This window comes from Dermacentor andersoni, chromosome 1 (genome assembly GCF_023375885.2).
Source record: "Dermacentor andersoni chromosome 1, qqDerAnde1_hic_scaffold, whole genome shotgun sequence".
Classification (NCBI taxonomy): Eukaryota; Metazoa; Arthropoda; class Arachnida; order Ixodida; family Ixodidae; genus Dermacentor; species Dermacentor andersoni.
Genome location: NC_092814.1, coordinates 119183471 through 119205686, shown reverse-complemented (window position 1 = coordinate 119205686; position 22216 = coordinate 119183471). Strand labels below are relative to the sequence as shown.

The 22216-nt window shown below is 46.0% G+C and overlaps 1 protein-coding gene across 3 annotated transcripts in view; it reads left to right on the top strand.

Moving 5' to 3' along the window:
- Positions 1-22216, top strand: part of LOC126545741 (ras-specific guanine nucleotide-releasing factor RalGPS1-like) — a 77019-nt gene that overhangs the window by 30024 nt on the left and 24779 nt on the right. For 2 of the 3 annotated variants that reach the window (XM_050193700.3, XM_050193702.3), the window contains 3 exons: positions 1614-1760; positions 3330-3362; positions 21547-21681. In XM_050193700.3, coding sequence (XP_050049657.1) covers positions 1614-1760; positions 3330-3362; positions 21547-21681 — 315 coding nt within the window. The remainder of the gene's footprint in view (positions 1-1613; positions 1761-3329; positions 3363-21546; positions 21682-22216) is intronic. The other variant, XM_055061952.2, reaches the window with a different exon arrangement.

The window sequence follows — 22216 nt, the reverse complement described above, 5'->3', positions numbered from 1 at the left end:
GTGGCACAGCAGGTCCACTGCGTCCAGCGCCTGGGACGATGTCGGTACGTCGTAAGCACAGGGTGGAGTGTCGTTGTCCCCTGCGGCACCTTCATCGTCGCTTCCTTCGTGCTCCCGGGCAGCAAGCACAAAGTCGTCGTCTGTCAGCTCCTCCGTTGCCAGAACGTCGGCATCCACGCTCACGTAGTCGCAGAAGGTTTCACCTTCACACGCGACACCGACATCGTGGAGCACCCTCCATTACGCTAAAGCTTCGTCTGATACAGCGGCACCACTCACCACGCAAAGTTGCTCCGCCGGTATTTCGATCCCTACAAGGTTACACGCTGCCTCAGTGATGTGACCTACAAAGTCGTCCCCTGCAGTTCTCACCCCGGTTCGCTCCGTCGTCGTCCTCCCGCTGAAGTTGTTCATGTAGTGCGCATGAAACCATGCTATGCGCATACGTGAACGCCGAGATGCGCCTGAAGAGCTCCATTTGTTGTCGACGCTGAAAGAACTTTTTCACGCGACCGAGACGGTTGTTTTTCTCATGGGTGGCAATTGACACAATGATGTGGGGCTCCTGCACCGCGGGACGGCGTGCGCAAAGGTCGGCGCCATGAAAGACGATGAAGCGCGTAAGCTGCACGTTCTTCTTCTGGCCCGCCATTAAAGAGAAGGGTCTATTTTACAAGACTCCATCTTCAATCTATGTTACAATACCATGACTCCTTTAAGCTACAGTGAATGCGTCTGCAATCAGTTGGGCATTGTTTGTACACTTCGCTCGGGAAAGCTATTGACGTCCCTTTTGCCGCCGCACTTGCGATACTTGCAATTTAGCAGTTGCGAATACATGCTCGTGATCTACGGGAGTACAAACGGAAAAACGTGAAAATGAATATACATAAGTGCAAATGTACAAGAAATAAATGGACGCAAACTACTACCTTTTTTACTTGATGAATATCTGTATGTGAACTTTGCAACTGCTGTTGCTACGTTTTTTTTTACTTATTGTTTGCATGATACTGCAAACCTTATCACTTTTCTCTCTTCCTTTTGCATGACAACTTCTTTTCTTTTTTTTTTGAGAGGGAAGGGGTGGGGTTCTCTGTAGAAAATCAGCGCAAGGCATGTCAGTAGAGTCAGTCTAAACCAATTACGTATATCTGAAATGCCAGAAAACATTTGAATTATCCGCGGTATACGGGTTTTGCTGATCGCAGCAGGACAGATATGCAATCTTTATCAGAAAGAAGAGCAACCCAAGGGCTATCACATTTACTGCATAGTGTAAACATAGCATTGTAATCTATGTCAACTGGCTATTGACTGTTCCTTAGCAATATCATTAGCAAATAGAGCCACCTCTAAATATATGTAAAAATATATTTACAAAGTGACTTTTTTGTGCTTACGAGTAGTATATATTAATAGGTGCTTCGGATGAAGTATTTTATTGTTTTGAGCTATTTTTGGACAAGAAATGCTGCATATCTGGGCATGTTATGAGAACCTTACCCTGTTTTTGGCCTGAATACACCTGGTCCCACCGATTCTTGACGTCATTGCTCATTATTCTTGATGTTTACATTGCTTTGACCTGGAACTGAATTTGCTCTGTGTAGAGAGTCTCTGCGTCTGGAGCCCCCTGGGCGACAAGCAAGTTTGACACTGCTGGCACCGCCATCAGAACCCAGTCCACCTTCAGGAAGTGCCAACAGGCCTCCTCGCTTCATTCCTGGTCATAGAAAAGCTCGCAGCTTAGGAACTAAGTAAGTGTCTTAAAGCCAAAACTGGACTGGCAGGCTGGAGAGCTGCTCCTTGCTACATCAGTGATGATGATGAGGCATGTAAAGGAAATAGGAGAGAAATTTTGGGACAGTGTGTTCAACTAAAATGATTAGATTAGGTGCCGCAGATGCTGAAAAGAATGGCATCCCAAAATCAGTCATTTTCACAACCTGATCCTCACTTCCTCCAATGGCACAAACAGACGCTAACCCTTTGTAACTACTGCTGTTTTCATGTTTTAAGTAGTGATGGTGTTGTGTTGTCAAATGATAGCATTACAAATTCAGGTAAGGGTGGCAGTGAAGAAAAGTCATGTTTCAATTTTAAATTCTGTTGGTAAACTTCAAAATAGAGAAATGTTACAAGTTCCTGTGGTAAAGACACATTCTTTATAATACTTGAGCTATACTGTACTGCAGTGTGTATTGCAAACTTAAGGCCAGGAGTTAACCCTTTGAGGGTCAATTTTTTTCGCCATATGCGACTGCCCAGGGTCGATTTTTTTTATTGCAGATTTCACTTCTTAGGGACTTATTTAGAAAAAAATTTACCGTAATTTTTCTAGGGTGACCGTAAAGGGAGAAAAATATCTTTTGCATTGGTATATTTGCACTCTTCATTCATGAATAACAACAATAAAAAAGGAAATAAACTTATCAGAATGAAAGAATTTCATGCATTTTTATGCACATAGTTCAAGGCTTTGAAAATCCGTACACGAGAATATTTCGCAAGTCTCAAATGTTCCTGCTCTTACACTAATACGTACATCCATAGCGTAATCGAACTGCGTAGGTGCGCGCACTCAAAGCAACACGTGTGACAAACTTCCGCTAATCTTCATCTTATCGCCAACCAGCTAGGGCAATTAGTTTTCGTGAGTCCTAAAAAAAAAAAAAAGAAAAGAAACGGAAATGCATGCACGGCGGCATCCTTCCTATGCGCACCCCTCTGAGCACTAAATGAGCGAGAAACAAACGGTCGCCCTTTCAGCGATTAGTAACGAGATAGCAGTCACTTTTGCAAGCGGAAAAAGCCGAAAGTGCCCGCAAAACAAAATCCAAACGGCCGCCCGCACGCACGTGCGCCAGCGCCGATGCGCGTGTGGTAGTATATAGACGCGCGGGAGCAAACTAGCGCTAAAACAAACCATGCAACGAAAACAGAGAGAGCGAGGCGCGCGAAAAAAATTCCCTGTATCCCCACATAGTGGCAGCACATGACAGAAGAGAAAAAGTTTGGAAATTGGCGCGCTTTTTAACCGTACAGACGGCGCCGTAAATATACGGCATCGACCATTTTCGGACCTGTTCGCGGCGCCGTATATTTACGTCATTGACCATCAAAGGGTTAACTACTTCTTAAAATTGGGCAGGTGCTAAGTAAAAGTGCAGACAGGTGTGGTATGTACCTTGTCACAGAGTTGCATTGCCTTTTATTCACCAGTCTTCCGAAATGTACCAATAACAATACTTATTTTGCTGGATAGACTTGTACTTCTGTGCAACCATTGAAAGTTGTGTGATGACTGCCTTCTGTTTTTCTTGCAGTGTGTTGCTGAGTGGCCCATCAACCACAAGCAAGTAAGTGGTCTAATAGAAGTTGTATCAGCAGTGTGACTGCGAATTGGTGGTGCTTCTGTGATTTAAAGAAAAAAACCAAAGCACTTTCTGGCTTACTGAATTTAGTTTAAGTTAACAAAGAAACTGCATAATATAACGGACAAAGCGAGTGACTTGATCGGGTTTGCTGTTAAATCATTTGTTGCTTGCCAGAGAAACGCCATGTGAGCGAAGGCTTACATGCTACATACACTATAATGCATGGGCCAAGCACTTCCTTATCTGCCTGTTGTTTTATTGATTGATTACCCGCTGTGGTTGCTTAGTTTCTTTCGCGTTACGCTGCTAAGCACAAGGTCGCAGTATCAAATCCCAGCCGCGGCAGCTGCATTTCGATGCGGGCGAAATACAAAAACACCCATGTACCATGCATTGGGTACACGTTAAAGAACCCCAAGTGGCTGAAATTAATCTGGAGTCCCCCACGATGGTGTGCCTCATATCAGATTGTAGTTTTAGCACGTAAAATCCCAGAATTTTTATTGATTGCCCAGGCCATTTGCAGGCAATCATTGACATATTTTTGGTTATCCTAAATGGATCAAGTAAGTTGTGTTTACATTTCTATTTCTCCAGTGCACCATATTGCTAATCATTCTGCTGTACTCTTTTTCTTTCTTCAATAAATAAGTAAATCTCAATCGATAAATCAGTCTTTATTATTAGGTTTCGAGAAGATACAATTCATATACTATGTATATACAGCCGTAGATCTCATAGTGACTGTACCGTGACCCTCGATGAATTTAGTAAATTACATAAAATAGAATAATGCAGCATAGAAGAAAGCAAAGTTACGACAATGCAAACAACAAAAAAAGAAGCATGAACACATGAACATAGAAGTCACATAAAGCAACAGTGTACCAATATAATACAACAAATTATAGAAGCATGAAATACGTACAATAACCCCTCGTTATAACAGTCAGTGGGAAGGCGAAAAAATTCGTTATAAGCGGTAATTTGATATAAGCGACCACTTGAGAAAAGCTAAAGCAGTCGAGCTTTAATTGCACCACAACTGCGAGAAAGTCAAAATACAATGTATTCAGTGAAGCAAAACTTTATTCAGGTGCAAAAAAAGGCAGTGAGCTGTGGCTGTTTCAAGTTCTTACCGGGCGCGAGCAACCCCTGCTATAATTTGACCAAGCATTGCACGAGGCCACGGTCGCCGCGCATGCATTCAACCTTATTTTGCAGCAGGCGTAGGCACTCCCGTATCTGTACCATACTGTATTTCACATGGCTCTTCAGCCTTGACGGGGCCACCAACAGTATCAATTAGTATCTCCGTGTCCGTCTCTGGGGTGACTACGGGAGCAGCAGCGTCGGCCAACGCGAATGTCTTGAAGTTGCCTTCTACCTCTTGGCCAGCAATTTTATGAACAGCCTCGTACAGATCGCTGCAAGTCCAGTCATCGTCAAGCTGGGCATTGTCAGGGTCGCCGATGACGGCGCGGGAAAAGCCGGCATGCGCAAAGCAGTTAGCAACCTTCGAAGGTGCGAATTCTTTCCATGAAAAGTTCAGCAAAAGGATCAGACCAAGCAAATCAATGTTGTGCCTCTTGCTGGCATCATACGCTGTGAGCATGTGCTGCAATAGAGCCTTGCGGTACAGCTTCCGGGTCGTCTCAATGATGCCCTGATCCATCGGTTGCAGTGCCACAGTCGTGCATGCAGGCAAAAATTCCACAGCGATCACCTTGAGGTTGTTGATCCTCCCGTGACTTGGATAATTGTGAGTTATGAAAAGCACTTGCCGATTCTTAGCGTCAGACCGTTCAACCAGAAGGCGTACGTATTCTTAAAAAATAGCAGCAGTCATCCATGCTCGCTTGTTACTTCTGTAGAAGCTTTCCTTGGGACTAGTTGCAATTTGGAACCACTGCGGCTTCTCTACGTTCCCCAGTGTCAACAAGGGAAGCTTGTCCTCCCTTGTTGCATTGGCACCAAGCAACACCATGACATGCTCCTTGCTCTGTTTTCCTCTGGTTGAGGATCTGCCAGCCATACTGAACGTGCGATTTGGTAGCATCTTGCTTAAAAATGCAGCCTCATCTAGGTTGTAGATGTTTTTGTCTTCATACTTTTCAAGTAGAGCTTGGAGCCAGTGTGTGCGCCATACGTCTATACACTGTCACGGTTCACGGCTGTGCTTTCGCAGATTGACTTTGCGGTCACGCAGTGTCATTTCTTGAGCCGTGCAAGCCAGCCATTGCTGCACGTGAAATCTTTATGGCCGGTTTGGAGGGCAAGAACTTTGCCTTTTGCAGTAAGTGCAGGTTATATATGGGGAGATTTGCACTCCTGGCGTTCTTCAGCCACTGTAGAAGTCCACCTTCCACTTCAGGGTATTCAAATCGTGATTCCTCTTTCTCTTTGCCGAGAAGCTCTTTTCAAAGCAATCCAGCACAGCTTCCTTGTTTTTTAATGCAGTTGATAAAGTAGACGGCGGTATGCTGAATTCCTTCACGACGTCAGTTTTCTGCCGGCCGCCTTTTTCCACTTCTTTCATCAGCAGAACTTTCCGCTCCAAAGTCAGACACTTTCACCTGGAGACTGATGGAGCCATTTATCACTGTATATCACAAAAGCTGTGTCTTACCAGTACTCACGTACGGGGCAGAAACCTGGAGGCTTACGAAAAGGGTTCTACTTAAATTGAGGACGACGCAACGAGCTATGGAAAGAAGAATGATAGGTGTAACATTAAGGGATAAGAAAAGAGCAGATTGGGTGAGGGAGCAAACGCTCGTTAATGACATCTTAGTTGAAATCAAGAAAAAGAAATGGGCATGGGCAGGACATGTAATGAGGAGGGAAGATAACCGATGGTCATTAAGGGTTACGGACTGGATTCCGAGGGAAGGGAAGCGTAGCAGGGGGCGACAGAAAGTTAGGTGGGCAGATGAGATTAGGAAGTTTGGAGGGTCAACATGGCCACAATTAGTACATGACCGGGGCAGTTGGAGAAGTATGGGAGAGGCCTTTGCCCTGCAGTGGGCGTAACCATGCTGCTGCTGCTGCTGCTGCTGCTGATGATGATGATGATCACAAAAGCATACCGAATAACACACAATCACATGGCCTGCAGCACAGATCCAAATGCCCGCGCCATTGGCACCAAAATGACTGAATGCGGCGAGCAACGCAGAAGGCAGAAGCTTCAAAATGTAGTTGGGGCATCTTGCTTTCCTTGTCAGTGCGCGCCGGTGATGGCGACGGTTGCAATGGCGGGCTTGGCATCGGCTTCACGTGTAGCGGAAGAAAGACCAACAAGCAGGAACCCGTGGAAGGGCACCCGTTGGTGGAAGATTGTGCTCGGGAGGGCAGGCCGGAAGAGGACAGCTTGGAAGGAGCAGCGCCGTCGAAACTGGCAGCGAGGAGGTGAGAAGGTTGACATGAAGGCTAGTGAGAGGAGTGACTGGCGTCCAAACGGCTTGCAGACTGGAGAGTGAAGCAGGAGGAGAAGGCAGTGGCCGCTTGTATAGGTGGGGGGGTTGCGGATGTCACGGAGGACTACGAGAGTATCGTGCTGAAAGGCGTCGCAAATGCCGTGGCGGGAGTCTGAGGTTGCGTTTGTTGTGCTCAAAAAACAATTAGCCGCTCATTGTGGGTACGCAGCGCGATCGTTAAAGCCGAACGGTTTTGCAGTAGTGGCTTTGCATGATCACTGGGCAATTTTTTCCTGAGATGTGCAGCTGTGAAGTTTGCAAAACAATAGTTTTTCGGCACACCATCGTCGACAACACTGGGCTAATTCTATGGTTCGAGTGTTGGTGTTTGCACTCCGTCGCGTCCGCGCCATTGACAAATGTCTAGGAACAAAATTCAGTGACCCTACCAGGCATTTAGACCCTTAAGAAAAGCGGCAGGGGAACACCAGCTTGCATTAACCCGCCATCTGGATAGCCTGACTCGCTGCTGGCGATGGTTGGATTTTTCATGTTTTTGGCAAGTTACCGGTTGATTTGCAACGTCAAAAGTGCAACGAAGCTAGGGGCGGTGTTTTATTGCGATTCAGGCCGATTATGGCGTGCAGTGAGCAAATTTCTAGACCGACTTCCCCAAAGTCGTTTTCCCGTTTTGTTAACGTAGCTGCTCGCGTTGAACACGGCACTTATAATTGGACGGACACTTATTTTGTGCTTTTCAGCACGTTTCAGCACCAGAAGTGCTCTTTAGTGGGGTAAAACTTTGCTCATTGAGCGCACCCCATGGAATGCTACGGTGCAAGTCTGCCCGTGGTCTTTTGGCAGTTTTCGGCATCTCAGAGACCGCGCTTTTCTGGCATTGCAAAGCTTCAGGAAAATTTTATTTTCGTGTGGATTCTATCACGGGGTCACCAGCAGTGCGATTGCGACCGAGATTAACGGTTTGGGCGCTCTGCACCATGCAATTTGACAGCTTCCGTTCACTCCGCAGTAAACAGTTCGGAGCACTCGGCACTTGCTTGGTACCCGTTAACTAGGCGGTCATTGGTCATGGGTTTGGTACTTTTGTGGCCTGTTCTGAGCCTGCATGAGACTAATTCGTCAGCAGTATTGATTTGACCCTGCATGTGCAAAAGGGTCGGCGAGGCCACCGCTAGCAACTTTGTTCTAGGTGGGTCAAGCTCTTTGTGTGCTTCAAGTAATGTGGCTTAAAATGCATGCATTTGGGTCAGGACCGGAAGAAATTTCGAATAAAGCGACATTTCAAGAAGTGATTTCGTTACGATTGATTACTGTATTTAATAAATAACTTTAAAGAGTTCCCGAGTACTGTTCATTAAGAAGTAATATTACTGTATATGGCAAGTTATTCCATAGGTTGACTGTTGTGAAGGCTGAGGCAGATTGGCTGTAGTTAGAGCCATAAAAAGTAGAAAAATATTTGTTAGTAGCAGATCTGGTACAATTTTGTGTTTAATGACAGATTAGAATAATGAACTCGTAAGTTGATTTCATTATTTGCTTTTATATTAAGATGACAAGGTTATAATGAAATAGGTAAGTTATACAGGGTGTTTTATTTAGACAATACAGATTTTTTATCAAAAGGCTATAAGTGTAGCAAACGTGGTGTTTTTGTCGATGAGTTCCTAGGCAAGGCGGAGATTCTTTGCTGCTAATAATGTGAGCTTCAGAAGACTGATTAAAAAAATTATTCACTTTTTTTATTAGTGCCTTAGGGGCAGTTGCATAAATGGCAAATTTGAGGGCAGTCACATTTTAATGCACCCTCATTTTTTTAATCCTGAGAGTCGCACCTGATTCAAGATATTTATCATCAAATTTCAACGGTAAATTCAGGCAATACCGAAACCGAGCACCACGGGAGTGCAGAATAGGCGACCTCGCTATCATACCAGAATGAAATGCCCTGTGACGACAAGTGCAAGGAAGTTGAAAACTGAACGTCTTGGCCAGTTGCAACAACTACTGATACAGCACGCTTTGCCTGGCAAGCCTGTGCGACTGTATGTTCGGTCAGAATTCAAACTTTGTCCCTCACTTCCTTACGGGGCCTTGCTGTCTGGCGCGTAGTGGCACGTGCTCTATCTCTGTATTGCCGTGGTAAAGTTTAGAAATTTGATGGTGAATATATTGAATTAGGTGTGATATTCAAAATGTCTAAAAGATAAGTGTGCATGAAAATGTCACTGCTTCCAGATGAACTGTCTAGACAACTGCCCCCAAGACACTAACAAAAAGTTAATTAATGAATTTTTGTTAATTAGTCTTCTGAAGCTCAGGTTATTAGTGGCAAAGTATGTCCGCCTCGCCTAGGAACTCATCTGCAAAAATGCCACGGTTGCTGCACTCATTACATTTTCAAAAAAAATCTGTATTGTAAGGAAAACACTTTGTATGTTCAAGATATTGTTCATCATCATCATCATCATCAGCCTGTTTTATGTCCACTGCAGGACGAAGGCCTTTCCCTGTGATCTCCAATTGCCATAAAAACCCGCATATAATACGAACCCGCATATAGTACGAGGTGAAGTTTTTGGGACGCGAAATGGAAAAAAAAAGTTTTATCCGCGTATAATGCGAGTTAGGAAAACTCGAGGAAAACATTTATTTAAATTGCACTCCGCACTTCAATCACTGTCTTCCTCAGCTGCGCTCTCTTCGGATAGTTCTTTGTCGGTCATATCTTCCCAGAGTTACTCATCCTCTGTGCCATCGAGCGTGTTCTAGATGCCGCACTTCTTGAATGCGCGATGCACAAGGTCCTCTGGTATGCTCGCCCATGCGTCCACAATCCACTTACATAGCGCGGCTGGCAAAGCCCGCTTCAGCTGCCCGGTCGGCGTCACTGCAGGCTCACCTGAGCACATCTAGTCTGCGTAACACCGCTTGACCGCGTCCTCGAACGGCTTGTTCACGCAAACATCTAAAGGCTGCAGCTGAGACGTCATCCCACCCGGGATAACGACAAGTTCAGTGCCAGATTCATGCAACAGCCTCTTCACTGAGTTGGCCAAATGACAACGAAATGGGTCCAGCACGAGGATGGATGGGAACAACAACAGTGCGCCAGGCCACCTACACCAGACAGATTTTATCCAGTCATGCACAGGATTCTTGTTCATTCAGCCTTTCTCACGGCATCTCACGACCACATTTTTTGGCAGCTCCTCACCTTTAGGCACTGTCTTGCGCTTGAAGACGACATAGGGTGGAAGCTTGCATCTGTCTGCCGTGCACAACAACATGGCGGTAACTCGTGTTTTCTTGTTGCCAGTGGACTGGACATAAACTTGTTTAGAGCCCTTTTCGTGCACGGTGAGGGGCGATGGCATGTCCAGATAAACCGGCATTTGGTCAGCATTGCCGATTCGCCCTAGCTGGAAGTTCTTGGACTTGCGCAGTGAAATAACATGGCGCTGGAAAGCCACAAGCAGCTCTTCGAACGATTCGGGCAGCTTTTGCGAAATCGAAGTTCGGCGGCGTAAGGAAAAACCAGCACGGCACATGTAGCGATAAATCCAGTGCTTGCTTGCTTTGAAGATTGAGTTCGGTAGCCCTTTTTTTCTCTTGCAAGCTCCTTAGCTTTTGCCTGCATAAGCTCCAAGCTCACAGCTAGATGCACGGCTCACTGTTGGCGTTCGAACTCCGTCAGGGCGAGTTCGATTTCCGGGAATGTCCCACTCTTCGGGCCGCGAAAGCTTCTTTGCATTCTGCTGCACGCGAAAAAGGCTTCCTTGTGTCGACACCATCCGTGCGCGAATGCTTCCCTCATTTACACCAAACTGCCTCCCAGCGGCACTGTTGCCGATGTCCTGTGTGGCTAAAATAACCTTTCTCTTGAAAGCAGCTGAGTACTGTTTTCGTGGTCTGGACATCTTGGTCCTTCAATGCGGAATAAAAGAGATGCACTTCGCGAAGCATGGTTTGCACGTGTGCTGCCGAGGTGTGCACTCAACAATAAAGAAACGATGCTGTAGTCACGCAGCAATAACGAAACCAAGCCGTAGCCATGCAGCAATAAGGAAGCCAAGCCGTAGCCATGCAGCAATAACAAAGTCAAGCCATAGCCACGCAGCAATAACGAGACCAAAACTTCTAGCCCAATTTTCTGACTGAAATTTTCGTTCGGATCTGCATATAGTACAAGGCGAAAGTTTGCGATGCTAATACAGTAGAACCCCGCTGTTACGTTCCTCACTGCTACGTTTTCCCGGCTGCTACGTCGTTTTCATCCGGTCCCGGCATAGCTTCCATAGGATCCAATGTATAAGGAACCCCGCTGTTACGTAGTAGCTGTGAAAACATTCCCGCATGATGCGTCGCAACCCGAACCCGCCTGGGCTAAAGTAGGCAACGCGCTCCAACCGCCATTTCGGCTTTTGACGAGCTTTGACCGGGCTTGGCTATGGAACTGGCTGCAAAAAGCCGCACGCCAGTTCAAGAGGCCGCCACTAGGTGGCCATTCGTGAAAAATGATCTCACTATCATCACTGTGATCACGGTCACTGCATGGTTTGTTGGACGGGTCGACTCACGGAGGAAACTCGGGAGAGGCCCTGACGTCACTCTTTGTGAAGCTATAGCTAGAGGGAAGCCGGAAGTTGGCGTTGCTCATGGCGTTGCTCCGCCTATCGGGCCAGCTCTCCTCTCTTGTTTACATTTCTCGCGAAACCACGCCGCACTGCGCGCAACCGTGCTGCTCGGACGCGCGCGCTCCGCAGCAATACTAAACAATCGTTAGCACGTTAGCATGATTATGCCAAAGAGGGCAACATGTCCCGCGGATATTCCTTCGTCCGTTGCCATTGCCGTGGCGTGGTGACGACGAGGAGCACGAGCCGCATGATGCCGGGGAGTTGCCAAATCCTAGCTTTGGAGAAGCCGTCGCGACTCTGGACCTCCTCCGCAGGTACGTCGCACCTCACAGCGACGCTGACAGCAATGCGGCCTTCCAGGCTATTGAGAAACGTATGGTGATTTCTAGCGAGCGAAAGAAACGGCAAGCCACCATTCTAGACTTCTTTGTGGAAATAAATATTCTATAGTTGAAGCTGCACTTTTTTCATTCATTTTCGGAGCTTTCCTCACTGTTGTGTTTTCCCGGCTGTTACGTTTTTTTTCCTCGGTCCGGTGAAAAACGTATGAACGGGGTTCCACTGTAATAGGAAAAAAAACCTCGTATTATATGCAGGTTTTTACGGTACCCCTGTCCTGCTCCAACCGATTCCAACTAGCGCCCGCGAATTTCCTAATTTCATCGCTCCACCTAGTCTTCTGCTGTCCTTGACTCTTCTGCAGTGTTGCCGAATAGAACAATGTCATCGGCATACCGAAGGTTGCTGAGATATTCGCCGTCGATCCTTACTCCTAAGCCTTCTCAGTTTAATAGCTTGAATACTTCTTTCAAAGATGCATTGAATTGCAATGGAGAGATTGTGTCTCCTTGTCTGACCCCTTTCTTTATAGGCATCTTCCTACTTCTCTTGGTACCCATTCTGTAAAACTAATGGTCCAACGGTTATCTTACCGGTGCATTACATGACCTGCCCAGCTCCATCTTTTTCTCATGATGTCAATTAGAATATCGTCTATACCCGTTTGCGCTCTGATACAAACCGCTCTCTTTCTGTCTCTTAATGTTATGCCTAGCATTCTTCGTTCCATCACTCTTTGCGCGGTCCTTAACTAGTTCTCAAGCTTCTTTGTGAGTCTCCAAGTCTCTACCCCATATGTCAGCACTGGTAAAATTCACTGATTGTACACCTTCCTTTTTAATGGTAATGGTAAGCTTCCAGTCAGGAGGTGACAATCTCTGCCGTACGTGATCCAACCCATTTTTATTCTTCTATGAATTTCCTTCTCATGATCAGGGTTCCCTGTGATTAATTGACCTAGGTAAGCATACTCCTTCGCAGACTCTAGAGGCTCACTGGCGATCTTGAACTCTTGTTCCCTTGCCCGGCTATCCATCATTATCTTTGTCTTCTGCATATTAATCTTCAACCCAACTCTTACACTCTCTCTGTTAAGGTCCTCAATCATTTGTTGTAACTCTTCTGCAGTGTTGCCGAATAGAACAATGTCATCGGCATACTGAAGGTTGCTGAGATATTCGCCGTCGATCCTTACTCCTAAGCCTTCTCAGTTTAATAGCTTGAATACTTCTTCCAAAGATGCATTGAATTGCAATGGAGAGATTGTGTCTCCTTGTCTCACCCCTTTCTTTATAGGTATCTTCCTACTTTTCTTGGGGAGAATTAAGGTAGCTGTGGAATCTCTGTAGATATATTCCAGGGCATTTACGTAAAGTAAGCGGTCTGTACTCCTTGATTACACAATGTCTCTATGACTGCTGGTATCTCTACTGAATAATATGCTTCTTTCGTAATCTATGAAACCCATATAAAGAGGCTTACTGCACTCTGCGGATTTCTCGATTACCTGATTAATGACATGGATGGGATCCATTCTAGAGTATCCCTTCCTGAAGTCAGCCTGTTCCCATAGTTGACTAAAGTCCAGTGTTGCCCTTATTCTATTGGAGATAATCTTGGTAAATATTTTATATAATATTGGAAGTAAGCTAATGAGCCTATAATTTTTCAATTCTTTAACGTCCCCATTTTTGTGGATTAGTATAATGTTTACATTCTTCCAGTTTTCTGGGACCCTTGCAGTCGATAAACACTTCGTATAAAGAGCCGCCAGTTTTCCAAGCATTATGTCTCCTCCATCATTGATTAAATTGAATGATATTCCATCTTTTCCTGCCACTCTTCCTTGTTTCATGTCTGGCAAAGCGCTTCTGACCTCATCGCTGGTTATAGGAGGAGTTTTTGTATCTTGTTCATTACTGTTTCTAATGGAGGTATCCCGACTTCTCTGGGTACTGTACAGGACGGCTGTTCAGTATAGAATTCTTCCGCTGCTTTTACTATATCTTCGAGATTACTGATGATATTACCCTGCTTATCTTTCAGTGCATACATCTTGGTTTCTCCTATGCCAAGTTTCTTTCTCACTGATTTCAGGCTGCGACCATTTTTGACAGCTTCTTCAGTCGTTCTCACATTATAGTTTCGAATATCACTTATATTCACCTTGTTGATCAGTTTTGACAGTTCCGTGAATTCTATCTAATCTCTTGAGTTCGACACTTTCACTCTTTGTCGTTTCTTTATTGGGTCCTCTGTTACTTGGGAGAGCTTGCCTACTGGTTGCCTTGGTGCCTTGCCTGCCACTTATATTGCTGCCTCTGAAGCCAGCCTAGTTACGGTTTCATTTATTGCCTCTATGTCATCTTCATCTTTCTGTTCTAAGGCTGCATATTTGTTTGCAAGTACCAGCCTGAATTAGTCTGCTTTTAACCCTGCTGCCTCTAGGTTGACCTGTTTCTTCTTGACCAATTTTACTCTTTCTCTCTTCAAATTGAGGTGAATCCTAGCCCTCACTAAAATATGATGACTGCACTTTACCCTACCTATTACTTCTACATCCTGCACTATGCTGGGATCAGCAGAAAGTATGAAGTCAAGTTCATTTCTTGTTTCACCATTAGGGATTTTCCAGGTGCACTTTCTGTTGATACGCTTCCTGAAAAAGGTGTTCATTATTCGAAGCTTATTCCTTTCTGTGAATTCTACCAGCATCTCTCCTCTAGCATTCCTAGAATCGACGCCACAGTTGCCAATTGCTTGTTCACCAGCCTGCTTTTTCCCTACTTTTGCATCGAAGTTGCCCATTACTACAGTGTACTGAGTTTGCACTTTTCTCATCACTAATTCAACATCTTCATAACACTGATCTACTTCCTCATCATCGTGACTGGATGTTGGAGCATAGGCTTGTACTACCTTTAATCTATACCTCTTATTAAGTTTGATTACGACTACAGCTACCCTCTCATGAATGCTGTAGAATTCGTCAATGTTGCCCGCTATGTCCTTATGGATTAGGAATCCTATCCCGTATTGTTTCTTATCTGGGAGACCTCTATAGCAGAGGACATGGCCGTTATTCAGCAATGTATAAGCCTCACCAGTTCTAATCTCACTGAGCCCGATGATATCCCAAACAATGTTTGATAGTTGTTCAGAGTCCTGCTAAGCTAGCCTCACTCGAGAGTTCAGCAATTAAAGGTTGACAGGGTCAGTTTCCATTGGTGCCCTGTCCAGACCCAGAGATTCTTAGCACCCTTTGCTGCGTTACAGGTCTGACCGCCGCCTTGGTCAGGTGCTCTGCAGCTGCTGGGGACTGAGGGCCATGGGTTAATTGTAGCAATCATTGTGGAGGTAGTGGTCAAATACTGCACCAGGGAGGCCAATTCCTGTTCTGGTGAGGGAGTGTCTTTGTTGAAGCTTAGTGGGCCTTCCTAATTTGGTTGTACCTGGATTAGTATAGCCCCACTCGCTCTCGGCATCTATTGCCAGTGTCAGGCGTCACTCCAAGCCTGCAGATGTGCACTGGAGGAGGTGAATTTCAAACTCACCATCATCAAATTAAAAAAAAAAAACTTCTAGAAGGATTCGAACTTCTGACTATGGCAACCCAGCATTCCACATAGCTCAGTCAGATAATCCAGTAGGCGGCGACGCTGCCTTATTGCCAACATTTACAGCCCAGAGGGCCCTTACGTGCCTGATAACTTATTTGATGTATCTGTGATAGCTGTGTTTTTCCTGATCACGATGGGTAACTCAATATAGAATGTTTTCTAAACGGTTCTGGCCTCGTAGTTCTGGAATCGCACTTGCACGGACGGCTGTGAACTCAGCTAGGCAAACCCTACAGGCTGTTAGGATCGGCCTGCAGCTATTTCAGCCCGCTGCAGGTGCGTCGATCAATCCGGGGTGGTGGTGCCCTTCAGAGAACCAGCGAGGACAGCGCTAACCAACCGTGAACTTCCTTTGGAGAACTGCGGACTACGGCAGCTCTGGAATGTAGAGGCGCCGGCTGGGTTCGGGTGTGACCATCTGACTACGGGGACACAGGACAATGGATACCACGACGACTGCGCTGCAAAGGTCGTCTGCCCTCGAGAGAGCACTGAAACCTGTGCGGCACGTGTGTGTGAGCCCTCCTCCTCCAAAAGGCGAGCAGTCTACTATGACGTCGAACGATGACGTCGAAGGGAGTGCTTATAAGCAGCGGTTGTCGGCTGCTAGAGTGTGCTCGTCGTCGTGCTCTGTGCTCGAAATGTACTCGTGAGCTGTGTGCTCATTTGCTGTATGCTTCGTCTTGCGTGCTCCATTTGGGAGCCACGCTAGACTATGTAAATGTATCCCATGTTCAAATGTAAATAATGTAAATAAATCCTGCTCGCCTATCTCCTGACAATGACATCAAGTCTCTCCCTTCAACTACGGCCGCCAACTCCAATAACTGGTGGCAGCGGTGGGATTGAACCCCCAATCATAACAACTGAATGGCAGCGGTGAGATCGGCCTACGGCTCGTAGATCGGCCTCAACTTGAAGACAGCAACGGCAGCTGATGGACGTTGGCACATGGTGACCGACGGATATCCTGATCAAGTTGGAGGCGACTTGGGATTGACCACCTCTTGCAACTGACTGGATACGGCGGAGAAGGACTGGTGATATGGTGCTGCTTCAGTGGGTAAGCGTTTGGTTTTGGCTGTAAGATTTACCAGGCTTCAATTTCTCTGTGTTTTTGGATTTGATTCGCTGGGGATCTTTTACTTGTATTTTGATTTGCGTGGGTATCGCAGCAAGTATTGCGTGACAGCAGAGCCAAAGCTTAAAGTAGCGACCATGGTCCTGATGTGTTTGATGGGAGCTGACCTGTTGTGGTTGTGTGAAGAGATCGAGGTAAACGTAGAGGAGGACTTGACGGAATCAGAGATTTGTAAGACCATTTTGCAAAGTGGCAATGATTTGAAATTCATCGAACAAATGGGTAAACGAATTCTAAGTAAGTCAGCAAAGGGAATCAATTAGGCAAGAACGCCAAGTGTGTGAGCAGAGACAGCAAAAGCTTGAAAAAGAAATGGCAGCATTGAACAAACAGATATAAAATTTGCAGCAGTTAAACGCAGGAAGTTAACAGCGTCTTGAGAAATCTGTAGGCTGGACGCAGCGAAAACGGGAAGTAGACAGCAGATTTCAGTCAAAAGCCTAGGAAAGTAGTAGCACCTGCGAGATTAGCAGCACATTCATTAGTAAACTCGAAGTGTTAGTCGCTAACGATGCCTTAGTGGCAGCAGAGGCCGTTAAAGGCCAGAGTGAGAGCGATGAGGTGCTGTGCCAACAGAGGACTGTAGAGACAGCTAGGCCAGCTGCGAACAAATTGGCACAGTTATCATGCGTGTGCGTCGCTTGTAATGTTAGCGAGGTTGCTAGCGAAGTAAAGAGTACTGCTGGCCCGATAGACACGAGCACCCATGTCGAGTCAGATCTGCGTGCCGAAGTGATGTGCGAGCTGGACGATACAGTTGAGAGTAGTTCTCAGGATGGCGAGCTCCGTAGCTCAAGGGAAGACAACTGCATTGTTCAGGGATCGGTGCGGCTCTCCGCCAGTCTAGGTAACCAAGAGAGGGGTGATTTAGTTAAGAATCACTCGGACTGTGCGGGTAAGAGACCGATCCGGGCCGACGAAATATGTACTGGCCAGCACGAGGCGCAAGAAGGCGACATGAAAGAGAATTCGAGGAAAACGCGCCGTAGAAAGACGCGCGCTAAAGATCGGAATGCGGTGGCTAATGTAGCGCAGCCAAAGACTGCGACAAATGCAAAAAGGCAGAGCGTGAAGAAAAGAAGGGTGCGGTCATCGTTGACGATGTGTGCGCATCAAGCACGTTTTAGCCACCGGCCAAAAGGAGACCGAGAAACATGTTCTGCACAGACGCGGACAAAGGGCATGGGGCAGTTATGTTCCTTGTCGGTCCGTCCTTTTCGAAGTTCAGCGTGTAGTACAAAGAAGCGCAAGGTGGCAAGACGAGACCAGGTGGTAGGGAGTCGCGATGCGGTCAGTCGAGTTTGTGATGAAAGAGGGGCGCCAGGACGCAAATTGGCTGGAGACTGTAGCGTCTTGGAGGAGCTGATAGTGAGTCAGCCCTTTTGTTCCTTGATAGCCAAAATAGCTTTCGAACCGCGACCACCTAGAGTACAGCTCAAAAGTGAGTCAGTTGTAAGCGTTTGAAATGGGAGGCCAAGAGAGCTTCCGTAGAAGTAAAACATGTTGTTTTATTTTATTTTTGAACATTTTGAAAATGTTCGCTATTTAAGACTAGAATTTCTTTCAATGTGTAAGGTATGAGCTTTGTTTGTGTTTTCGTTTGAGAAGCTCCGAGATTTGAAAGATGAGGTTTAGGTAGAACATTTAGTCTCGCAAGGAATTAGTTAATTAGTAGATAGGATTTCTTTTTTTTGTGTGTGTGAGTAACCTGAAGGTCAAGGTTATCGTTCAGAGGCCTATGGTAACGCGTGTGTGTTTTAGTTAACCTTTTTTTTTGTAAGTGTTTTTTTATTTTCTAAGGTTAAGCACGTAGGTTTTCAGGAAGTGCGTGCTTTGCACTGAGAAGAGCTCTTACGTCCATTAGCGAGTGTCCTGTTCGGACGGAAGGAAGCAGAAGGTTTATGACTGGGTTGCTCGTGTGTGTTGAGGGCGGCCGTGTTCTGACTTCTCTAGTAAGCGTGTGTGGAGCTAGTTATTAGAAGACGCATTTGTTTAAAGGTTCCTCTGTGTTGCGTAAGTTACGCAAGTTTGGTTGTTCGTTTAAGGAACATGTCCTGTGTGGACTAAAGGAACAAATGTGAGTGAGCGTGTTGAAAACTTTGTGTATGACGCAAGTACGCATTCGGAATAGGGACCACAAAGCTAGCGCGATTGTAATTACGTACCTGTGGAGTTCACCAGACTGTTCAGTGGCACCAGTACTGTGATAAATACGCCGCTGCGATAGGGTAAGAACAGGCTGTTCGTGAAGTTGGGCTGCTTATGTTTGGGTATCGGTAGTTGAGAGCCTTCAGTTTAATTCTGCGTAAACCTTTGCTCTTGTGCAGCGCGACGGTCGGGTTTGGTCGAACTCAAGGGGAACGTGAACGCTCGCTTTGGCGGCACGAAATTTTGGGGCAAAATTTGGGGCTCCCAGTTGAGTGGCTTGCATTGAAATTTTGATGGGAAGCCTGGTACGTTAACAGCAGATTCCGGGCGTTTGAACGCTGAGCGGTGTCTGTGTTGCCGGGTAGACTCTTCTGTGCCAGTTGTTGTGAGATGGTTGAAGGCATTCCAAGTGTGCAGGGGTTGCAGAGAGCAAAGCCATCGTCTTGCTCGCCAGCCATTCTCTTCCTGCCCAGCGGTTGCCAGCACTAGTCAGGTGAGATTTTCCAGGCCATGGAGGAGCTGTTAGGATCGGCCTGCAGCTATTTCAGCCCGCTACAGGTGCGTCGATCAATCCGGGGTGGTGGCGCCCTTCAGAGAACCAGCGAGGACAGCGCTAACCAACCGTGAACTTCCTTTGGAGAACTGCGGACTACGGCAGCTCTTGAATGTAGAGGTGCCGGCTGGGTTCGGGTGTGACCATCTGACTACGGGGATGCAGGACAATGGATACCATGACGACTGCGCTGCAAAGGTCGTCTGCCCTCGAGAGAGCACTGAAACCTGTGCGGCACGTGTGTGTGAGCCCTCCTCCTCCAAAAGGCGGGTAGTCTACTATGACATCGAACGATGACGTCGAAGGGAGTGCTTATAAGCAGCGGTTGTCGGCTGCTAGAGTGTGCTCGTCGTCGTGCTCTGTGCTCGAAATGTACTCGTGAGCTGTGTGCTCGTTTGCTGTATGCTTCTTCTTGCGTGCTCCACTTGGGAGCCACGCTAGACTGTGTAAATGTATCACATGTTCAAATGTAAATAGTGTAAATAAATCCTGCTCGCCTATCTCCTGACGATGACATCAAGTCTCTCCCTTCAACTACGGCCGCCAACTCCAATAAGGCGTACCGACAACCTTTCACAGTTGCGAGTACATGCTTGTGATCTACAGGAATACAAAGGGAAACCTGCGAAAACGAATATAAGTGCAAATGTAGAAGTAACTGGAAGCATACTACTACCTTTTTTACTTGATGAAAATCTGTATGTGAACTTTGCAACTATTGTCGTTATGTTTTTTTTTTCTTATTGTTTGCGTGCTACTGCAAACCTTCTCGTCACTTTTTCTCTTCCTTTAGCGCTACAATTAACTTTTCTTGAGGGGGGGGGGGGGGGGCTCTCACTAGAAAGTAGGCGCGAAGCACGTCGCTAGAGTCAGTTTAAGTCCATTTAGTATATCTCAACTGCCTGAGAACATGCTTGAATTATCCGCAGTATACGGGTTTTGATGATTGTGGCAGGTGGCATGCATAGTATTTCTCAATGGTTCTAACATCGTGGTTTCGGAGTCTCCTGTACCGCAAGTGGCCATGAATGCAGCTAGATACACAATATATTTTTGGCGGAATTGAACAGCACTTAAAGGTAGTGTGGAAAAAAAAGAAAATAAGAAAATGAAAAAAACTTTCAGCGCAAATATTGTTACTACATTGAAACAGCGCATTAGTGTCGAAGTTGCCAGTACTGTGAAAAATGATACGAAGTTCTTTAATTTGTACATACAGCAGGGATGAAAGATGGCACTGAGACTTTTTGATGTGAAGCTTTCTTTGCGAATGCTACCAGACTTTCCCGACTGTGACTGCTGGCTGGGAGATTCTGTCGTCGAGTAGAGATCTGATTACTCAGCATATTTATTTTATTTGAAAACATGTAGCATCCCCTCCAGTCATTGGGGCTGCACTGAGTGGCCTCATCACACTGTGTGCAGTTTGGAGGACATGAAAATTCAGATTCACAGGCACGTCCTCACCATCGTTTTGATGCACTCAGTTTTGCCTAGGCATATGCAGAGCATTATAATTGCTTCTCTAGAAGTTTTAGGGGGTAAAAACGAAAGAAAAGTAGATTTTATGCAGATTTGCTTGTAAGTTAGTATATTTCGTGTAGTCAAGGAATAAACTTTGGGCTGCTAGTGCACCTTATACAATCTACTTTTGTTTATTCGACTCTGGTTAGTTTGATTTTTCAGTTAATTTTATGCCAGGCGGTGCTCATAGATTTATATGGGCTAAGACGTTCATTATTTCAATCTTGAAATTGGCCCTTGCCAGATAATTCAAACTTGACTGGTCAACGCAGATGACATGTGGCCTATAGTGATAAAGAGCTTTCTGAAAGCAGTGGCGATAAACATTAGGTGCAAATTTTCATTATATGAAGGCAAATGCTGCAGCTTTCATCTTTATTCTGAATGCCAGAATCGAAGGCATGCTTTTTTATATACATAAAATTGGGTGTACGTTAGGTGTGGGCATACATTTTCTACTTCAAATCCATAAAACAGCACGTTAGATTTAGGGGTACATTATGTAGCTAAATAAGACCAAATGAAGTGTCGGTGTGTCTGTATGTTTTTTCTGCCTCTTAACTTGCTAGATAATTCAATCAATTCAGATGGTTCCATCACGGTTGAATTAGTGGAAGTCTACTGTATTTACCTTGTCTTTTTGGTCCTGTGTATTCAATGGGACTGTTTAGAAGCTATGACTGACCAAAGAGCTGAACTGCATTTTTTCAGTTAGCGTGGACTTTAAGCTCTAACTAGTACCTGTGCAATTCTTCGTACAGTGGATGGGGGGATGCTGCAGCCCCTGAGCAGAAGGGTCGCCTGCTGCTGGATGACAGTGTGGCTGAAGGTGCCGGCACTGTTCTGTGGCGGCCAGCAGCCCTGGAGCTTTGGGAGCCTCCGGCACCACTCTATGGGTTAGTACTGGGTGGCCAGAATGTGTGATGCTCCACAGAAGCACTGTGCTGCACATTTCTTGGAGAACTATTGATGCTCTTGGCTCTGCACCTCATTCGCTGAAACTTGGAAGAAGCACGAAAAATAGAATTGCTCGGTAGTAGTCCCATGCTCAAGAGTTCCAGAGGCTCCCCAGCACAAAGCAATGCTTTGCATCTGCATCACAGCTTGGCAAACTCATGAATGCTCGCTTGGACTCGTGCAGACTCGCAGTTAGTCTGGTTCTTGGTATGTGCGAGTAATAAGGTTCCCTGCAAGTGTAAGTACAAGCAGATGAGTCTTGCATGTCCTGTTAAGCTAGCTTGAGGGAGTACAGGTGAATAGGGAGCTTTGTACCGGCAAACTTAACAGTCTTGTGAGGCCCTGGGTACACTTTGTTAATTGTGCACCCTATATGCAAAGAACTATAAGCTTTAACAAGAGTCTATGGCTTCTATGCTGATTAGCATTAAGTGTGTTCCTGACAGTGCCATTATTAGGTGAGCTGGTTAAAGA